We start from the raw sequence: 16431 nt of genomic DNA, 5'->3' as shown, positions 1-16431 counted from the left end.
AAATTAGGGTTAGGGTTGGGGCTAAAGTTAGGGTTTGGATTGGAGAGTTGGGATTAGGGTTACGGTTGGGATTAGGGTTACGTTTGGGATTAGGGTTAGGGTTGGGATTAGGGTTAGGGGTGTATTGGGATTAGGGTTAGGTTTGAGATTAGGGTTGAGATTAGGGTTAGGGGTGTGTTGGATTTAGGGTTTTGATTAGGGTTATGGTTAGAGTTGAGATTAGGGCTGTTTTGGGGTTAGGGTTGTGATTATCGTTAGGGTTGTGATTAGGATTATGGATCGGGTTGAGATTAGGGTTAGGGGTGTGTTGGAGTTAGGGTTGGAGTTAGAATTAGGGGTTTTCCACTGTTTAGGTACATCAGGGGGTCTCCAAACACGACAGACAATTTTGCGCTAAAAAAGTCAAATGGTGCTCCCTCCCTTCTGAGCTCTGCCGTGCGCCCAAACAGTGGTTTACCCCCACATATGGGGCATCAGCGTACTCGGGATAAATTGGACAACTTTTGGGGTCCAATTTCTCCTGTTACCCTTGTGAAAATAAAAACTTGGGGGCTAAAAATCTTTTTTGTGGGAAAAAAAATATTATTTTATTTTCACTACTCTGCATTATAAACTTCTGTGAAGCACTTGAGCATTCAAAGTTCTCACCACATATCTAGATAAGTTCCTTAGGGGGTCTAGTTTCCAAAATTTGGTCACTTGTGGGGGGTTTCTACTGTTTAGGTACATCAGGGGCTCTGCAAACGCAACATAACACCCACAGACAATTCTATCAAAGTCTGAATTCCAAAATGGCGCTCCTTCTCTTCCGAGCTCTGCCGTGTGCCCAAACAGTGGTTTACCCCCACATATGGGGTACCAGCATACTCAGGACAAATTGGAGAACAAATATTGGTGTCCAATTTCTCTTGTTACCCTTGTGAAAATAAAAACTTGGGGGCTAAAAAATCTTTTGTTAAAAAAAAAAATATTTTTTATTTTCACGACTCTGCATTATAAACTTCTGTGATGCACTTGGGCATTCAAAGTTCTCACTACACATCTAGATAAATTCCATGGGGGGTCTAGTTTACAAAATGGGGTCACTTTTGGGGGGTTTCTACTGTTTAGGCACATCAGGGGCTCTCCAAACGTGACATGGCATCCGATCTCAATTCCAGTCAATTTTGCATTGAAAAGTCAAATGGCGCTCCTTTGCTTCCGAGCTCAGCCATGCGCCCAAACAGTGGTTTACCCCCACATATGGGGTGTCGGCGTACTCAGGACAAATTGTACAACAACTTCTGGGGTCCATTTTCTCCTGTTACCCTTGGTAAAATAAAAATTTGGAGGCAAAAAGATCATTTTTGTAGAAAAAATGCGATTTTTCTCCAGTCACCTTCCACGACAGCAGTATCGGAGGATGTCTCCCCGCCCTAATAGGGGACAGGAACAGGAAGAGGTTAAATACCCTCCCCTTCCTGCACCCACCAGTGTTTTTTCCTGTCCCCTATGGGGCAAGAAGAGGTTTTCCGATAGTGCTGCCGTGGCCGGCGAACGGGAGTGCTGGTTACCTGTCAGCCGGGCAGTCGCGGTCGGGAGCTCCGCTCTCCTCCTCTCCCAGACTGCTCCCATCTCCGTGGTTTCCGCGCGACTTGGGACCTCCGCCCGCTCTCCCTGCGCCACTTTCGAGTGGTAAAGCAGAGCGGTGTAGTGCTCCGGGGTCCTCCTGCAGCTCCCCGGCTTCCTCCTCTCCCACACGCTGCTGCGGGCTGGCGCGCGCGCACCGGAAGTGCCGCGCTCCGGGACTTCCGGTTTTTTCGAACGGAGAATTGGCGCGCACCGGCCGGCATTCTGCGCCTAGGAACAGCAGCGGCGACTGGGGCGGGTGTCTGGGACCCCCCCCCCCAGGGACACTTGGAGAGGAGGAGCACCAAACTCGCGCTGGAATCTCGGTAAGACTATTTATTCTTGACTGGGGAGCCCTCCTAGTGAGACATCTGTCTATGACTGTATCTCTGACGGTATGGACGGCGACAAACCCTCTCACTCTGCCACTGCAGAGCCCAGCGCGCACCCCTCTACTGTAAGTGGTGGGATGATGTCCCTTGCTGTCCATGTTTCCTTTAAAAGTTTAAGCAGCTCAGTCTACCTTCTCTCTCGTTCCAGGGAGACAAGGTCACTGGTACTAGGAAGCCCAGCCGCAAATGTGGTGCTTGTTCAGCCAAGCTCCCCTCAGCGTACACAAAGAAGCTCTGCCAACCATGCACAGACGAGGTGCTGCGTAGCGAACAGCCTTCTTTAATGGATAGCATTAGAACCCTCATCAGGGAGGAGGTTCAGTCCTCTATGGCAACCTTCTCTCGAGCCCCGACTCCGCAGCCTCCCCCTCCTAAAAAGAGGAGATTGGGCCGGGTAGCCTCAGACTCTGACTCAGGCGAGATACATACCTCGGGTTCAGAATATAGCTGGGAAAAAGAGGGTTCTACTTCCACTTCTGCTCCCAAATCCGATAGCAGAAAATACCTCTTCTCCTCTGAGGATTTGGAAGAATTAATCTCCATGGTGAGAGGCACCATGGGGGTAGAGGAGGAGACAGAGGACCACTCCGTGCAGGATGAGATGTTTGGGGGTCTGAAACCTAAGGCGGTAAAAGGATTCCCCATACATGAAAACATCGAGAACCTTATTCTCCAGGAGTGGAGCCTGCCAGAGAAGGGACTGAACACCCCATCTGAGTTTAAAAACCGCTTTCCCCTGGAGGGAGATTGCTCTTTATTTGATATGCCCAAAGTGGATGTTCAGGTGTCAAGGGTAACCAAGAAGACGGCCCTACCCTTCGAAGATGCCTCCCAACTGAAAGATCCTATGGATCGTAAAACAGAGAGCTTACTGAGGAAATCTTGGGACACCTCAACCAACTTATTGAAATCCAACGTGGCCTCAACATGTGTGGCCAGATCGTTGTTTCTTTGGCTTCGTACCTTAGAGAACCACCTCGTACAAGGTACATCCAGGGAGGACATCCTTTATTCTCTCCCCTTGCTCCAAAAAGCAACCGGATTCCTTGCGGACGCTTCCGGGGAATCAGTCCGAGTGGCCGCTAGATCCGCTGTCCTTACAAACTCAGCTAGGAGGGCCCTGTGGCTTAAGTCTTGGGGAGGAGACATTACCTCAAAGTCTAAACTTTGTGGTATTCCTTTCCAGGGCCATCATGTCTTTGGACCAGCCTTGGATGACATCCTGGACAAGGCGTCAGACAAAAAGAAGGCCCTTCCAGAACAAAGGATCCCGAGGAAGCGTTTTTTTCGTCCCCCTCGTGAACAACCAACCCAACAGAACTATAGGGGAAAAGGCAAAACGGGGCGATGGAGCTACCCCAAAGGGGGGAAAACCAGAAACATCATGGTTCCCCAGCCCCAGCAGTCCTCTGAAAAACAATGACTGCTCCCAGGTCGGGGGTCGACTCTCGGATTTTCTCTCCAGGTGGCAGGAGATCACCAGGGATCAGTGGGTCCTGCGTACCATACGGGACGGCCTAAAATTGGAATTCGAGAGTCCTCCCCCTTACCATCTAACGGTCACTTCCCCACAATCTCCAAAACTTCAGGAGGCTCTGAGGGCGGATATTCTAAACCTGCTCCGGGAAAAAGTAATTTCCCATGTACCTCATCGGGAAAGAGGAGAAGGCCATTACTCCCATCTCTTTCTGGTGAAGAAACCCTCAGGGAAACACCGTATCATTGTAAACCTGAAACCCCTAAATCAGGTGATAAGATATCGAAGATTCAAGATGGAATCTATCAGATCAGCAATCCCGTTGATTGGACGGAACTGGGTAATGGCCACGTTGGACCTGAGGGACGCATATTACCATGTGCCAATACATCCAGACCACAGGAGGTTCCTCAGGTTTGCCATTTCCCAGAACAATCGGATCAGCCATTACCAGTTCAATGTCCTTCCGTTCGGAGTATCATCTGCCCCACGGGTCTTCACCAAGATCATGCTGGAAGTGATAATCTTTATCCGACAACAGGGGGTCTGCGTCATTCCATACTTGGACGACTTCCTCCTCATAGCACCGTCAGCTTCTCGCCTCAATCAGGACGTGACAAAGGTTCTCAACATCTTAACGTCTCTCGGGTGGATTCCGAATCTGGAAAAATCAGATCTCCAACCATCTCCACAGAAGAAATTTCTAGGAATTCTTCTGGACTCAGAGAAGAGAATGTCCTTCTTACCCAGGGACCGTCGGATCGATCTTATCCACAAGATCTCCAGATTCAGAGTCCAGAAATTCCCAACTCTAAGGGACTCTGTCAATCCTGGGTTCTCTAACATCATGTATCCAGGCAGTTCCCTGGGCACAGGCCCATACAAGGACTCTACAATCTCATATCCTGTCCTATTCAAGAGGACACCAGATGGCTCTATCCAGGAAGATCCCTCTTCCCACTCATGTAAGATCCTCCCTTTCATGGTGGCGGAACCCCCGAAACCTACAGCGGGGAGTCAGCTGGGATCAGACCCCTCTCCGAGTCCTTACAACAGACGCAAGTCAGAGAGGTTGGGGTGCCGTGATCGAGAAATCCCACTTTCAGGGGTTGTGGTCCCCAGATATAAGACGCAGCTCCTCAAATCTGAGAGAATTAAGTGGAGGAGGCGCTAAAAGCCTCATCGGCCCTCATCCAGGGTCACCATGTACGGGTGATGTCCGACAATATGACCACTGTCGCCTACCTCCGACACCAAGGGGGCACGAGATACTCAAGCCTGAAGTTAACTGCTGGAAGGATTTTTTCCTGGGCAGAGAAACACCTCCTGTCCATCTCTGCAGTACATATAAAGGGACTGGACAACTCCCAGGCAGATTACCTCAGCAGGAGGGATTTTCATCCGGGGGAATGGTCCCTAAACCAGGAGGGGTTCATGTCCTTGGTCCAGAAGTGGGGAACCCCCGAGGTGGACCTGTTCGCCAGCAGACAGAATACAAAGACAGACAATTTTTTTCTCCCTAAACACCTCAAACGAGACTCGGGGACTGGACGCATTCTCCCATCCTTGGGAATTTACCCTAGCATATGCCTTCCCGCCGATTCCGCTACTATCCAGAACATTGCAGAAAATCCGGATAGATCAAGTCTCAACCATCCTGATAGCCCCATGGTGGCCAGGAAGAAGCTGGTTCAACGCGTTAATAGACATGTGCCTGGAAGGTCCAATCCTACTTCCCCAGAGACGCGACCTGCTTCAACAGGGCCCTCTATTTCATCCAGACCTACACAAGCTGAAGTTAGCAGCCTGGTTTCTGAGGCCGAGATCCTGAAAGCCAGGGGGCTTTCTCAAGACGTGATTGAAACCCTACAAAAAAGTAGGAAACCGATAACCAATGCCATCTATGGGAAAATATGGAAGAAATTTTCTTCATGGTGTTCTCCGAACAAACCAGATCCATTTAACCCGAAGATTGCTCAGATCCTTCAATTTCTTCAGAATGGCTTGGATTTGGGACTCTCACCAAGTACCCTAAAAGTCCAAGTGTCGGCACTCGGATCTTTCTTTGACCAAGATCTGGCAAATCACCGATGGATCAAACGGTTTATAGCTTTGGCAACAAGAGTCCGTCCAAGACGTCTCATCCACACCCCTCCGTGGGACCTAAATCTGGTCCTAAAGAGTCTAACCGGTGACCCGTTTGAACCCCTTTCAGCCTCCAACTTGAAAATCTTGACCCTAAAAACGGTCTTTTTGGTGGCTATCACTACCGCCAGGCGCATAGGGGAGATACAGGCTTTATCAATCCGAGAGCCATTCCTGACCGTAACTATGGACAGCATAATCCTGAGATTAGACCCTTCCTTTATGCCTAAAGTGGTCTCTGAATTCCATAGAAATCAGGAAATTATCTTACCCTCTTTCTGTCCGAATCCATCTAACCCAAAAGAGGAAGTCTTTCATACCCTGGACGTCCGCAGAGTAGTCCTATTCTACCTTCAACAAACAGAAAGTTGGAGGGTAGATCAGAATCTATTCGTCCAGTGGTCAGGACGAAATAAAGGCAAGAAGGCAGCCAAAAGTACAATAGCAAATTGGATTAAACAGGCCATTAGCCTTGCCTACTCATCCCAGAACCTGACTCCTCCAGCTTCTCTAAAAGCACACTCCACCCGTGCAGTCTCAACTTCCTGGGCAGAGAGGGGTAGCGCATCTTCTGAGCAGATTTGCAGAGCCGCCACCTGGTCGTCAGTTCATACTTTCACCAGGCACTACAGGCTCAACTTCAACAGGGACCTATCGTTTGGCAGACGAGTTCTCCAGGCTGTTGTCCCTCCCTAAAGAAATTAGCGGTTGGTATTGCTCCGATACTGCTGTCGTGGAAGGTGACTGGAGAAAATAGAATTAGAACTTACCGGTAATTCTCTTTCTAGGAACCTTCCACGACAGCACTAATTTCCCTCCCTATCTGATTTATGTATTAAATATTTCCTGCACTTAAGTTGTAACTAAACATGCTACTGTGTTCAGAAAAAAACACTGGTGGGTGCAGGAAGGGGAGGGTATTTAACCTCTTCCTGTTCCTGTCCCCTATTAGGGCGGTGAGACATCCTCCGATACTGCTGTCGTGGAAGGTTCCTAGAAAGAGAATTACCGGTAAGTTCTAATTCTATTTTTTTTTTTTTTTTTCACGGCTCTACGTTATAAACTTCTGTGAAGCACCTGGGGGTTTAAAGTGCTCACCACACATCTAGATAAGTTCCTTACGGGGTCTAGTTTCCAAAATGGTGTCATTTGTGGGGGGTTTCCACTGTTTAGGCACATCAGGGGCTCTCCAAACGTGACATGGCGTCCGATCTCAATTCCAGCCAATTCTACATTGAAAAAGTAAAACGACACTCCTTCTCTTCCAAGCTCTGCGGTGCGCCCAAACAGTGGTTTACCCCCACATATGGGGTATCGACGTACTCAGGAGAAATTGCACAACATTTTTGTGGTCTAATTTCTCCTGTTACCCTTGTGAAAATAAGAATTTGTGGGCGAAAAAATCATTTTTGTGAAAACAAATGCGATTTTTTATTTTCACGGCTCTACGTTATAAACTTCTGTGATGCACTTGGGGGTTCAAAGTGCTCACCACACATCTAGATAAGTTCCTTAAGGGGTCTAGTTTCCAAAATGGTGTCACTTGTGGGGGGTTTCCACTGTTTAGGCACATTAGGGGCTCTCCAAACGCGACATGGCGTCCGATCTCAATTCCAGCCAATTCTGCATTGAAACAGTCAAACGGCGCTCCTTCACTTCCAAGCTCTGCGGTGCGCCCAAACAGTGGTTTACCCCCACATATGGGGTATCGGCGTATTCAGGAGAAATTGCACAACAAAAGTTGTGGTTAAATTTCTGTTTTTACACTTGTGAAATTAAAAAAAATGGTTCTGAAGTAAAATGTTTGCAAAAAAAAGTTAAATGTTCATTTTTTTCTTCCACATTGTTTCAGTTCCTGTGAAGTACGTAAAGGGTTAATAAACTTCTTGAATGTGGTTTTGAGCAACTTGAGGGGTGCAGTTTTTAGAATGGTGTCACACTTGGTTATTTTCTATCATATAGACCCCTCAAAATGACTTCAAAGGTGATGTGGTCCCTAAAAAAAACATGGTGTTGTAAAAATGAGAAATTGCTGGTCAACTTTTAACCCTTATAACTCCCTAACAAAAAAAAATTTTGTTTCCAAAATTGTGCTGATGTAAAGTGGACATGTGGAAAATGTTATTTATTAACTATTTTTCGTGACATATCTCTCTGATTTAAGGGCATAAAAATACAAAGTTTGAAAATTGCAAAATTTTAAAAATTTTCGCCATATTTCCGTTTTTTTTTCATAAATAATCGCAAGTAATATCGAAGAAATGTTACCACTAACTTGAAGTACAATATGTCACGAAAAAACAATCTCAGAATCAGTGGGATCCGATAAAGCGTTCCAGAGTTATAACCTCATAAAGTGACAGTGGTCAGAATTGTAAAGATTGGCTCGGTCATTAAGTACCAAATTGGCTCTGTCACTAAGGGGTTAAGGGATACCTCTAATCAGATTTTACTCACCAGATAGAGCCCAAACACAGGCTCATAGAAATATTAGCTGCTGTAGATCCACCGGTCTCCTCGTGACCAGCCAGGTTAAAAAAAAAAAAAAAAAAAAAAATGGGATAAAAAGGTGGATTAACTCCACTCTGCTTGAAAGGTAACCTGTCCCCCCCAAAATGGAAGGTGAGCTAAGCCCACCGGCATCAGGGGCTTATCTACAGCATTCTGGAATGCTGTAGATAAGCCCCTGATGTATCCTGAAAGATGAGAAAAAGAGGTTATATTATACTCACCCAGGGGCGGTTCTGCTGCGGTCTGGTCTGATGGGTGTCACGGTCCGGTCCGGGGCCTCCCATCTTCTTGTGATCACGTCCTCATCTTGTTTTCATTTTGCGGCTCCGGCGTAGGCGTACTTTGTCTGCCCTGTTTAGGGCAGAGCAAAGTACTGCAGTGCGCAGGCTCCGGGAAAGGTCAGAGAGGCCCAGCACCTGCGCACTGCTGTACTTTGCTCTGCCCTCAACATGGCAGACAGTACGCCGGAGCCGCAGCGTGAATACAAGAAGAGGACGTCATCCTATGAAGATGGGAGGCCCCAGACCGGACCGTGACACCCATCGGACCGGACCGCAGCGGGACCGCCCCTGGGTGAGTATAATCTAACCTCTTTTTCTCATCTTTAGGGCTACATCGGGGGCTTATCTACAGCATTACAGAATGCTGTAGATAAGCCCCTGATGCTGGTGGGCTTAGCTCAACTTCCATTTTGGGGGTGACAGGTTCCCTTTAATTAAAAACTGAAAATAAAGATTAAACAACAACCACAAGATGGATTTCATCAACTAAGGTACCATTATAATCAGTACAAAGGTGCTGACCTGACAGTGTCTGTAGGTTACTGTGCACAATCTTGCTGACAGGTTCCCTTTAAAGCTGGGAATGAATTGGATTGTGCTGGGTAGTGCAATAATAGGAAGGGAAGGATCTGGAAGAATGTCTTGGAGGAGAAGTGGAAGGTTCAGATTCTGGAGGATGTTAGTCTTGGATGATTTACACAACTGAAAGCACTGGTAGGCTGGTAAGCAGAGATGAGGTAAGACATATAGGGAACGGCACAGCTGTGGAGAACTTTGAGTTTGATAAGTTACTTATATTCTGTATCAGAGGAGCACACAGATCATATTGAAGAAAACGTGTTTGAGGCATGTGCCAGGGTTCCTGTCTTCTGTGAGAATTCTGAGTGTATGGAAGGAGTCTCAACATGAGACACTTTAAAGGGGTTTTCCACCAACAAAAGTTAATTTGAATCAATAGATCTTAGAATAGTAATTTCCACAATTGGATGTTTAACCCCTTAATCAACCCAGCTTTTTTCTGTTTTCTTTTTTCGCTCCCCTTCTTCCCAGAGCCATAACTTTTTTTTATTTTTCTGTCAGTATGGCCATGTGAGGGCTTATTTTTTGCCGGACGAGTTGTACTTTTGAACGACATCATTGGTTTTAGCATGTCGTGTAGTAGAAAATGGGGAAAAAAATTCCAAGTGCGGTGAAATTGCAAAAAAAAAAAAGTGCAATCCCACACTTGTTTTTTGTTTGGCTTTTTTGCTAGGTTCACTAAATGCTACGATTAATCCCCAATCCCCACAGTTTTAAGCGTGCCCTAAAAACGCATTTGTTCAGACTGGCCTACCGCCTCAACGCATTAACCTAACTATCCCTGTGTGGCCTAATAAAAAAAAAAGAAAAAAAAATCATAATCGGGTTCCTCGCATCATGTTCTCATACACTTTATGCAGTTAATAGCACTCTGTGTCTGTACTGCTACATACTTAGGCTGTTAACTGGTTCATGCAGCTTTACATGAACACCCGAGCCTTACACTATGGCTGGTCCAAATAACTTAAGCAATTGTTACCATCCACCTCTCGTGTCTCCCCTTTTACTCATAGTTTGTAAGCTTGCGAGCAGGGCCCTCATTCCTCCTGGTATCTGTTTTGAACTGTGATTTCTGTTATGCTGTAATGTCTATTGTCTGTACAAGTCCCCTCTATAAGTTGTAAAGCGCTGCGGAATATGTTGGCGCTATATAAATAAAATTATTATTATTAAATGCTAAAACTGACCTGCCATTATGATTCTCCAGGTCTTCTTAGACACCAAACATGTTTTGGGGTTCTTTTTTTTTTAATCTAAGTGATAAAAAAAATTCAAAACTTTGCTATAAAAAAAATTAAAATTGCGCAATATTCAGTTACTCGTAGCATCTCCATTTTTCGTGATCTGGGGTCGGGTGAGGGCTTATTTTTTGCGTGCCGAGCTGACCTTTTTAATAATACCATTTTAGTGCAGGTACGTTCTTTTGATTGCCCGTTATTGCATTTTAATGCAATGTCATGGCGACCAAAAAAACGTAATTCTGGTGTTTTTTATTTTTTCTCGCTACGCTGTTTAGCGATCAGGTTAATCCTTTTTTTTTTTATTGATTGGGCGATACTGAACGCGGCGATACCAAATATGTGTATGTTTGATTTTTTTGTTTTATTTTGAATAAGGCAAAAGGGGGGTTATTTGAACTTTCTTTTTTTTTTTATATTTTTTAAAACATTATTTTTTTTTACTTTTGCCATGCTTCAATAGCCTCCATGGGAGGCTAGAACCTGGCATAGCCTGAGCGGCTTTGCTACATAGGAGCGATGCTCAGATCGCTCCTATGTAGCTGAATTACAGCATTGCTATGTGCGCTGACCACAGGGTGGCGCTCACAGCAATCTTCAGGAGACCTCTGGTTGTCATGCCGACGTATCGCTGATCCCCGATCACGTGACGAATGGCCGGAAGCACTAGGTAAATGCTACTGTCAGTTTGACAGCAGCATTTAACTAGTTAATAGCGGTGGGTGGATCGCAATTCCACCCACCGCTATTGCGGACACATGTCAGCTGTACAAAACAGCTGACATGTCCCAGCTTTGATGCGGGCTCACCGCCGGAGCCCGCATCAAAACGGGGGTTCTGTCCTTGGACTTACTATTCTGTCCGAGGACAGAAAGGAGGTAAATAAAATGTCCCTGTGCAGAGATAATCTTATAAATGTGCCCTTGTTGTGTACTGTGTCTCACCGTACAGGGACATGGTTTGATCATATCACACAGCTCTTGGGTATCTCGTCCCACAAAAAAAACAAGCCCTCACACGGCCATATTGACTGAGAAATAAAAAAGTTATGGCTCTGGGAAGAAGGGGAGCAAAAGCGAAAACAAAAAAATGGAAAATCCCAAGGTCGTGAAGGGGTTAAATGGGTTGTCCCATCTATCTTCAGGAACGCACCTCTCCCCAGCCTCTTAAAATAAATAAAACTATAAAAATCTCTGAAAGTAGCCGCAAACCAAAAATTATTTTTATTTTTTTCTTACAACTTCTGTATTTTTTTTCACCACCTAAATAATAAGAAAAAATAATCTGCACGTTTGGTGTAGCTATAATACTATTGACCAAGGGAATCCTGTTTCCAGGTAATTTTTACTATATACACTATGGTTCCAAAGTTTAGGGTCACCCAGACAATCTTGTGTTTTCCATGAAAACTATTATTATTCAAATAAGTTGCCAAATGAATTGAAAATCTAGTCCAGACATTGACAAGGTTCAAAAAAAGATTTTTATGTGAAATAATTTTCTCCTTCAGACTTTTGCTTTCGTCAAAGAATGCTCCCTTTGCAGCAATTACAGCATTGCAGACCTTTGGCATTCTAGCAGTTAATTTGCTGAGGTAATCTGGAGAAATTTCACCCCATACTTCCAGAAGCCCCTCCCACAAGTTTTTTTGGCTTGATGGGCACTTTGTGCGTACCATACGGTCAAGCTGCTCCCACAACATCTCAATGGGATTGAGATCTGGTGACTGCGCTGGCCACTTCATTACAGATAGAATACCAGCTGCCTGCTTCTTCCCTAAATACTTCTTGCATAATTTGGAGGTATGCTTTGGATCATTGTCCTGTTGTAGGATGAAATTGGCTCCAATTAAGCGCTGTCCACAGGGTATGGCATGGCGTTGCAAAGTGGAATGATAGCCTTCCTTATTCAATATCCCTTTTACCTGGTATAAATCTCCCACTTTACCAGCACCAAAGCAACCCCAGACTATCACATTACCTCCACCATGCTTGACAGATGGCGTCAGGCACTCTTCCAGCATCTTTCAGCTGTTCTGCGTCTCACAAACGTCCTGTGTGAGCCAAACACCTCAAACTTGGATTGTTCTGTCCATAACACTTTTTTCCGATCTTCCCCTGTCCAATGTCTGTGTTCCTTTGCCCATATTAATCTTTTTTTCCTTTTATTAGCCAGTCTCAGATATGGCTTTTTCTTTGCCACTCTGCCCTGAAGGCCAGCATCCCGGAGTCGCCTCTTCACTGTAGACGTTGACACTGGCGTTGTGCGTGTACTATTTAATGAAGCTGCCAGTTGAGGACCTGTGAGGAGTCGATTTCTCAAACTACAGACTCTAATATACTTGTCTTGTTGTTCAGTTGTGCAGCAGGGCCTCCCACTTCTCTTTCTATTCTGGTTAGAGCCTGTTTGTGCTCTCCTCTGAAGGGAGTAGTACACACCGATGTAGGAAATCTTCAGTTTCTTGGCAATTTCTCGCATGGAATAGCCTTCATTTCTAAGAACAAGAATATACTGTCGCGTTTCACATGAACGTTCTTTTTTTTTTTTTTTTGGGCCATTTTGAGCGTTTAATGGAACCAACAAATGTAATGCTCCAGATTCTCAACTAGCTCAAAGGAAGGTCAGGTTTATAGGTTGTCTAATCAGCCAAACTGTTTTCAGCTGTGCGAACATACTTGCACAAGGGTTTTCAAGGGTATTCTAACCATCCATTAGCCTTCTTACACAGTTAGCAAACGCAAAGTACAATAAGAACACTGGAGTGATGGTTGTTGGAAATGGGCCTCTATACACCTATGAAGATATTGCATTACAAACCAGACGTTTGCAGCTAGAACAGTCATTTACCACATTAACAATGTTTAGACTGTATTTCTGAATCATTTAATGTTAGTTTCTTTGGAAAAAAAACTGTGCTTTTCTTTCAAGAATAGTGAAATTTCTAAGTGACCCTAAACTTTTGAACGATAGTGTAATAAAATGGCTCCTGGAAGAAGGGGAGGGGAAACTCAAAACCTAACAATGAAAAACTGACTGCGGTCATAAAGGGCTATTATCAATGGTAATGGAGAGCTTTTCAACAAGAGTGACCAGAAAGTAACTGTAGGTCATTTACTAATCAGTGTGTTGGGCTTTGTTACACAATATAAATTCTGTATTGTTCACATTAAGCTTCTGTTTTCACAATGTCAGGGGAATTTCCTGATATTAACTATGTGGATGCCATGGATTTTTTTTTTTGTAATTTAATTGTCATCCATAGTGAAGGCAGGATAAACAAGGCACATACACTAAAGTTCTGCTGTTCCAGAAATTTATTATTATGCTTCCTTTTATGGGCATAACATGATCATCTGATGCTCCCTTTTCTACATTGTTATAAACTATTATGGTATCACATTCTCTGTCAGCACTGACCTCAAGTGTTTTTAGCAATTTATACAGTGTTGGCTAATTTGTTAACCTTTTCTCATTTTTTTTCAGGATTATAATGCTTTTTTTGAAGCAAAGGAAAGTAATACAGTGTCGTCGTTCCTACGGATATAGTCAAACTAAATGGCAAAGGTAGTTTTTTCTTTTATTTCTTGTGTAAACAGTGTTTTTAAGCTGTTACTGTCTACTAACTGCTTAAAGCTGATTTTGGGTTAGGCTACATTCACGCATGCATGTTAGTGTTTCCAGCCTATAGAAATGGACTGATTTTTCCCTCCAGGTGTCATTTTCGGTCTAAAATGGTTTAGACAGAATGGATAGTCAGGACATAGCAAGGGATCAGTAAACCAGGATGGGCAAAATACGGTACCAAAGGGACAAGCTGAGACGGAGTCAAAATGCCAAGCCAGGAGGTCAGAACCAGGGAGTCAAGCCGATCTACAGACAAACAAAGAGACACTGGGAAAGGGCAGGCAGGGGAAGATAACAGGCACAGGACAAGTCAGGGTTCACAGCAGGACAAATCAAGAGCTTCCAGAGTCAGGTTCACACGCAAAAGACAGAGCTATAGCTGACACCACCCTCAGGATACCTGGGAGCTAAATGGCAAACCCGAGCCCAGAATGAGGCAGAGCAAGTTAACCCTAGACATGATCCACCCAGAGAAAGAGCAGACAGGACTAAACTCCGGAATGGATCATGACACCGGCTCTCTGTAATCAGAGTAACGGCACTCTGTGCCCCGAGGGAGTACCCACCACTGTGTGATTCCTTAGATATTTTCAAGCAAAGGCACTTTATAAGCACAGAGAAATTTATTTTTGAAGTAATATTCAGATTAGTTTGTCTCTGCACCATGGGTGGTCTGCAGCACCATCACTCAGTCATTCTGGTTGCTCAACTACTCCACTGCTTGATTGATCCAGGGAAGGGTTTGGGGCCATCACATCAATGTTTCAATATACGAAATATAGTGAACTGTTTTAAAGTTATGCCATTTTTATTTTTGAAGCATCATAAATCAGTCACTCCCTATAGATAACTTATTTCTCAAATTATAGAAGCATTTATGGGAACATGTGAATCTCTGGGAATCCAAAATTTGGAGGAGTAACCACTTAACACTGGGTTTAAACACAAAACATAATGCTGATCAGCATAATATATTCAGACGTTTTTTCAGGGCATTACATGAGCAATCAAGCCTTTTGCAGTTCTAGCCTGCAAGCGGGACCAAAATAAAAAGTAAAAAAAACAAGGCAGTCTATAAGGGCACATTTTGACGGTCAGAAGAAATAGCAGCACACCTCCTATCTACTGTATATGTTCATTTAGCACATGTATTGTATTCAAGAATGGATTAAATGATTTGTTTATGTACTTTAATGATGAAGAAAGAACCTGTCTTTTGAAAATTAACTAAAGCGACAACTGTTAATTGTGAGCCCACAGATATTAAAGAAGGGGGTCCAATGCCATAGCAGAGTGACAATTTTAACAGAACCTGTTGCCTCCAAAAAGCTTTTTAACTGCAGCTATAGGGATAATCTATTGATAAATTGCTTTTAAATCATGCCTGGCTGGATTATTGGAAGAGCGGTTACAGGGAGAAAATGAAATTCTATTCTTTCTGTAGCAGCTCACTTCCATTCATTGGGGTAGTGCCGAAAGCAGTTGCAGTCACTTATCACTATACAGTGAGTGCGCTGTACTTACACACTATACACATACGCTGCAGAGCTGGCTGTTGATCATTGTGCCAGGGAGTAATAAGATATATACATATATACACTATTTTGTTTCATTGCATATATGAACAAAGTGGCTTATCTCAATGTAAGGATTTGTATTTATTCTATTTTTTTTCTTCCACAGAATGAAGAAATGTAAAAAGCATTTGATGCGTTTAACAAAAAATAAACAATTCCTGTACAGCTCGATACCATATTGTCACATATTGTACAATCTGGACCCGTCTTTTTTTTACAAGTGACTGTGGAATAAAATGAGTTAGTAAACTACACATTCCTTATAGATTCCTTTGTACAGTACATCATGATGTGCAGAAGAGTGCATGTTATTAAACCTACGGTTTCTTATCAGTTATATGCATACTGTTTCTTTTCTCTTCAAACCTGCAACTCTTTACCAAAATCTCCTTTTACTTAAGGTACCTTCACACGAAGCGACGCTGCAGCGATAGCGACAACGATGTCGATCGCTGCAGCGTCGCTGTTTGGTCGCTGGAGAGCTGTCACACAGACCGCTCTCCAGCGATCAACTATGCCGAGGTCCCCTGGTAACCAGGGTAAACATCGGGTAACTAAGCGCAGGGCCGCGCTTAGTAACCCGATGTTTACCCTGGTTACCAGCGTAAAATCTAAAAAAAACAAACAGCACATACTTACATTCACGTCCCCCTGCGTCCACTTCCTGACTGACTGAGCGCCGTACAGTGAGAGCAGAGCGGTGACGTCACCGCTGTGCTGCTTTCACTTTCACTTTGCGGCGCTGAGTCAGAGGAGGAAGCAGACTGCAGGGGACGCAATGTGAGTATGTGCTGTTTGTTTTTTTTACATTTTACGCTAGTAACCAGGGTAAACATCGGGTAACTAAGCGCGGCCCTGCGCTTAGTAACCCGATGTTTACCCTGGTTACCAGTGTAAAATATCGCTGGTATCGTTGCTTTTGCTTTCAAACACAACGATACACAGCGATCGGACGACCAAATAAAGTTCTGGACTTTATTCAGCGACCAGCGACATCAC

General features: G+C 44.4%; 1 protein-coding gene across 3 annotated transcripts in view; it reads left to right on the top strand.

Annotated features, from left to right (window-relative positions):
• The window catches only part of SH3BGRL2 (SH3 domain binding glutamate rich protein like 2), a 52001-nt gene extending 36232 nt beyond the window's left edge, over window positions 1-15769 (top strand). For all 3 annotated transcript variants that reach the window (XM_077289834.1, XM_077289836.1, XM_077289835.1), the window contains 2 exons: window positions 13715-13795; window positions 15539-15769. In XM_077289834.1, coding sequence (XP_077145949.1) covers window positions 13715-13777 — 63 coding nt within the window. In that variant the 3' untranslated portion in view covers window positions 13778-13795; window positions 15539-15769. The remainder of the gene's footprint in view (window positions 1-13714; window positions 13796-15538) is intronic.
• The last annotated feature ends 662 nt before the right edge of the window (window positions 15770-16431 follow it).

The sequence above is a fragment of the Ranitomeya variabilis genome, chromosome 2 (assembly GCF_051348905.1).
Source record: "Ranitomeya variabilis isolate aRanVar5 chromosome 2, aRanVar5.hap1, whole genome shotgun sequence".
Classification (NCBI taxonomy): domain Eukaryota; kingdom Metazoa; phylum Chordata; class Amphibia; order Anura; family Dendrobatidae; genus Ranitomeya; species Ranitomeya variabilis.
This window is presented reverse-complemented; position numbering and strand designations above follow the sequence as displayed.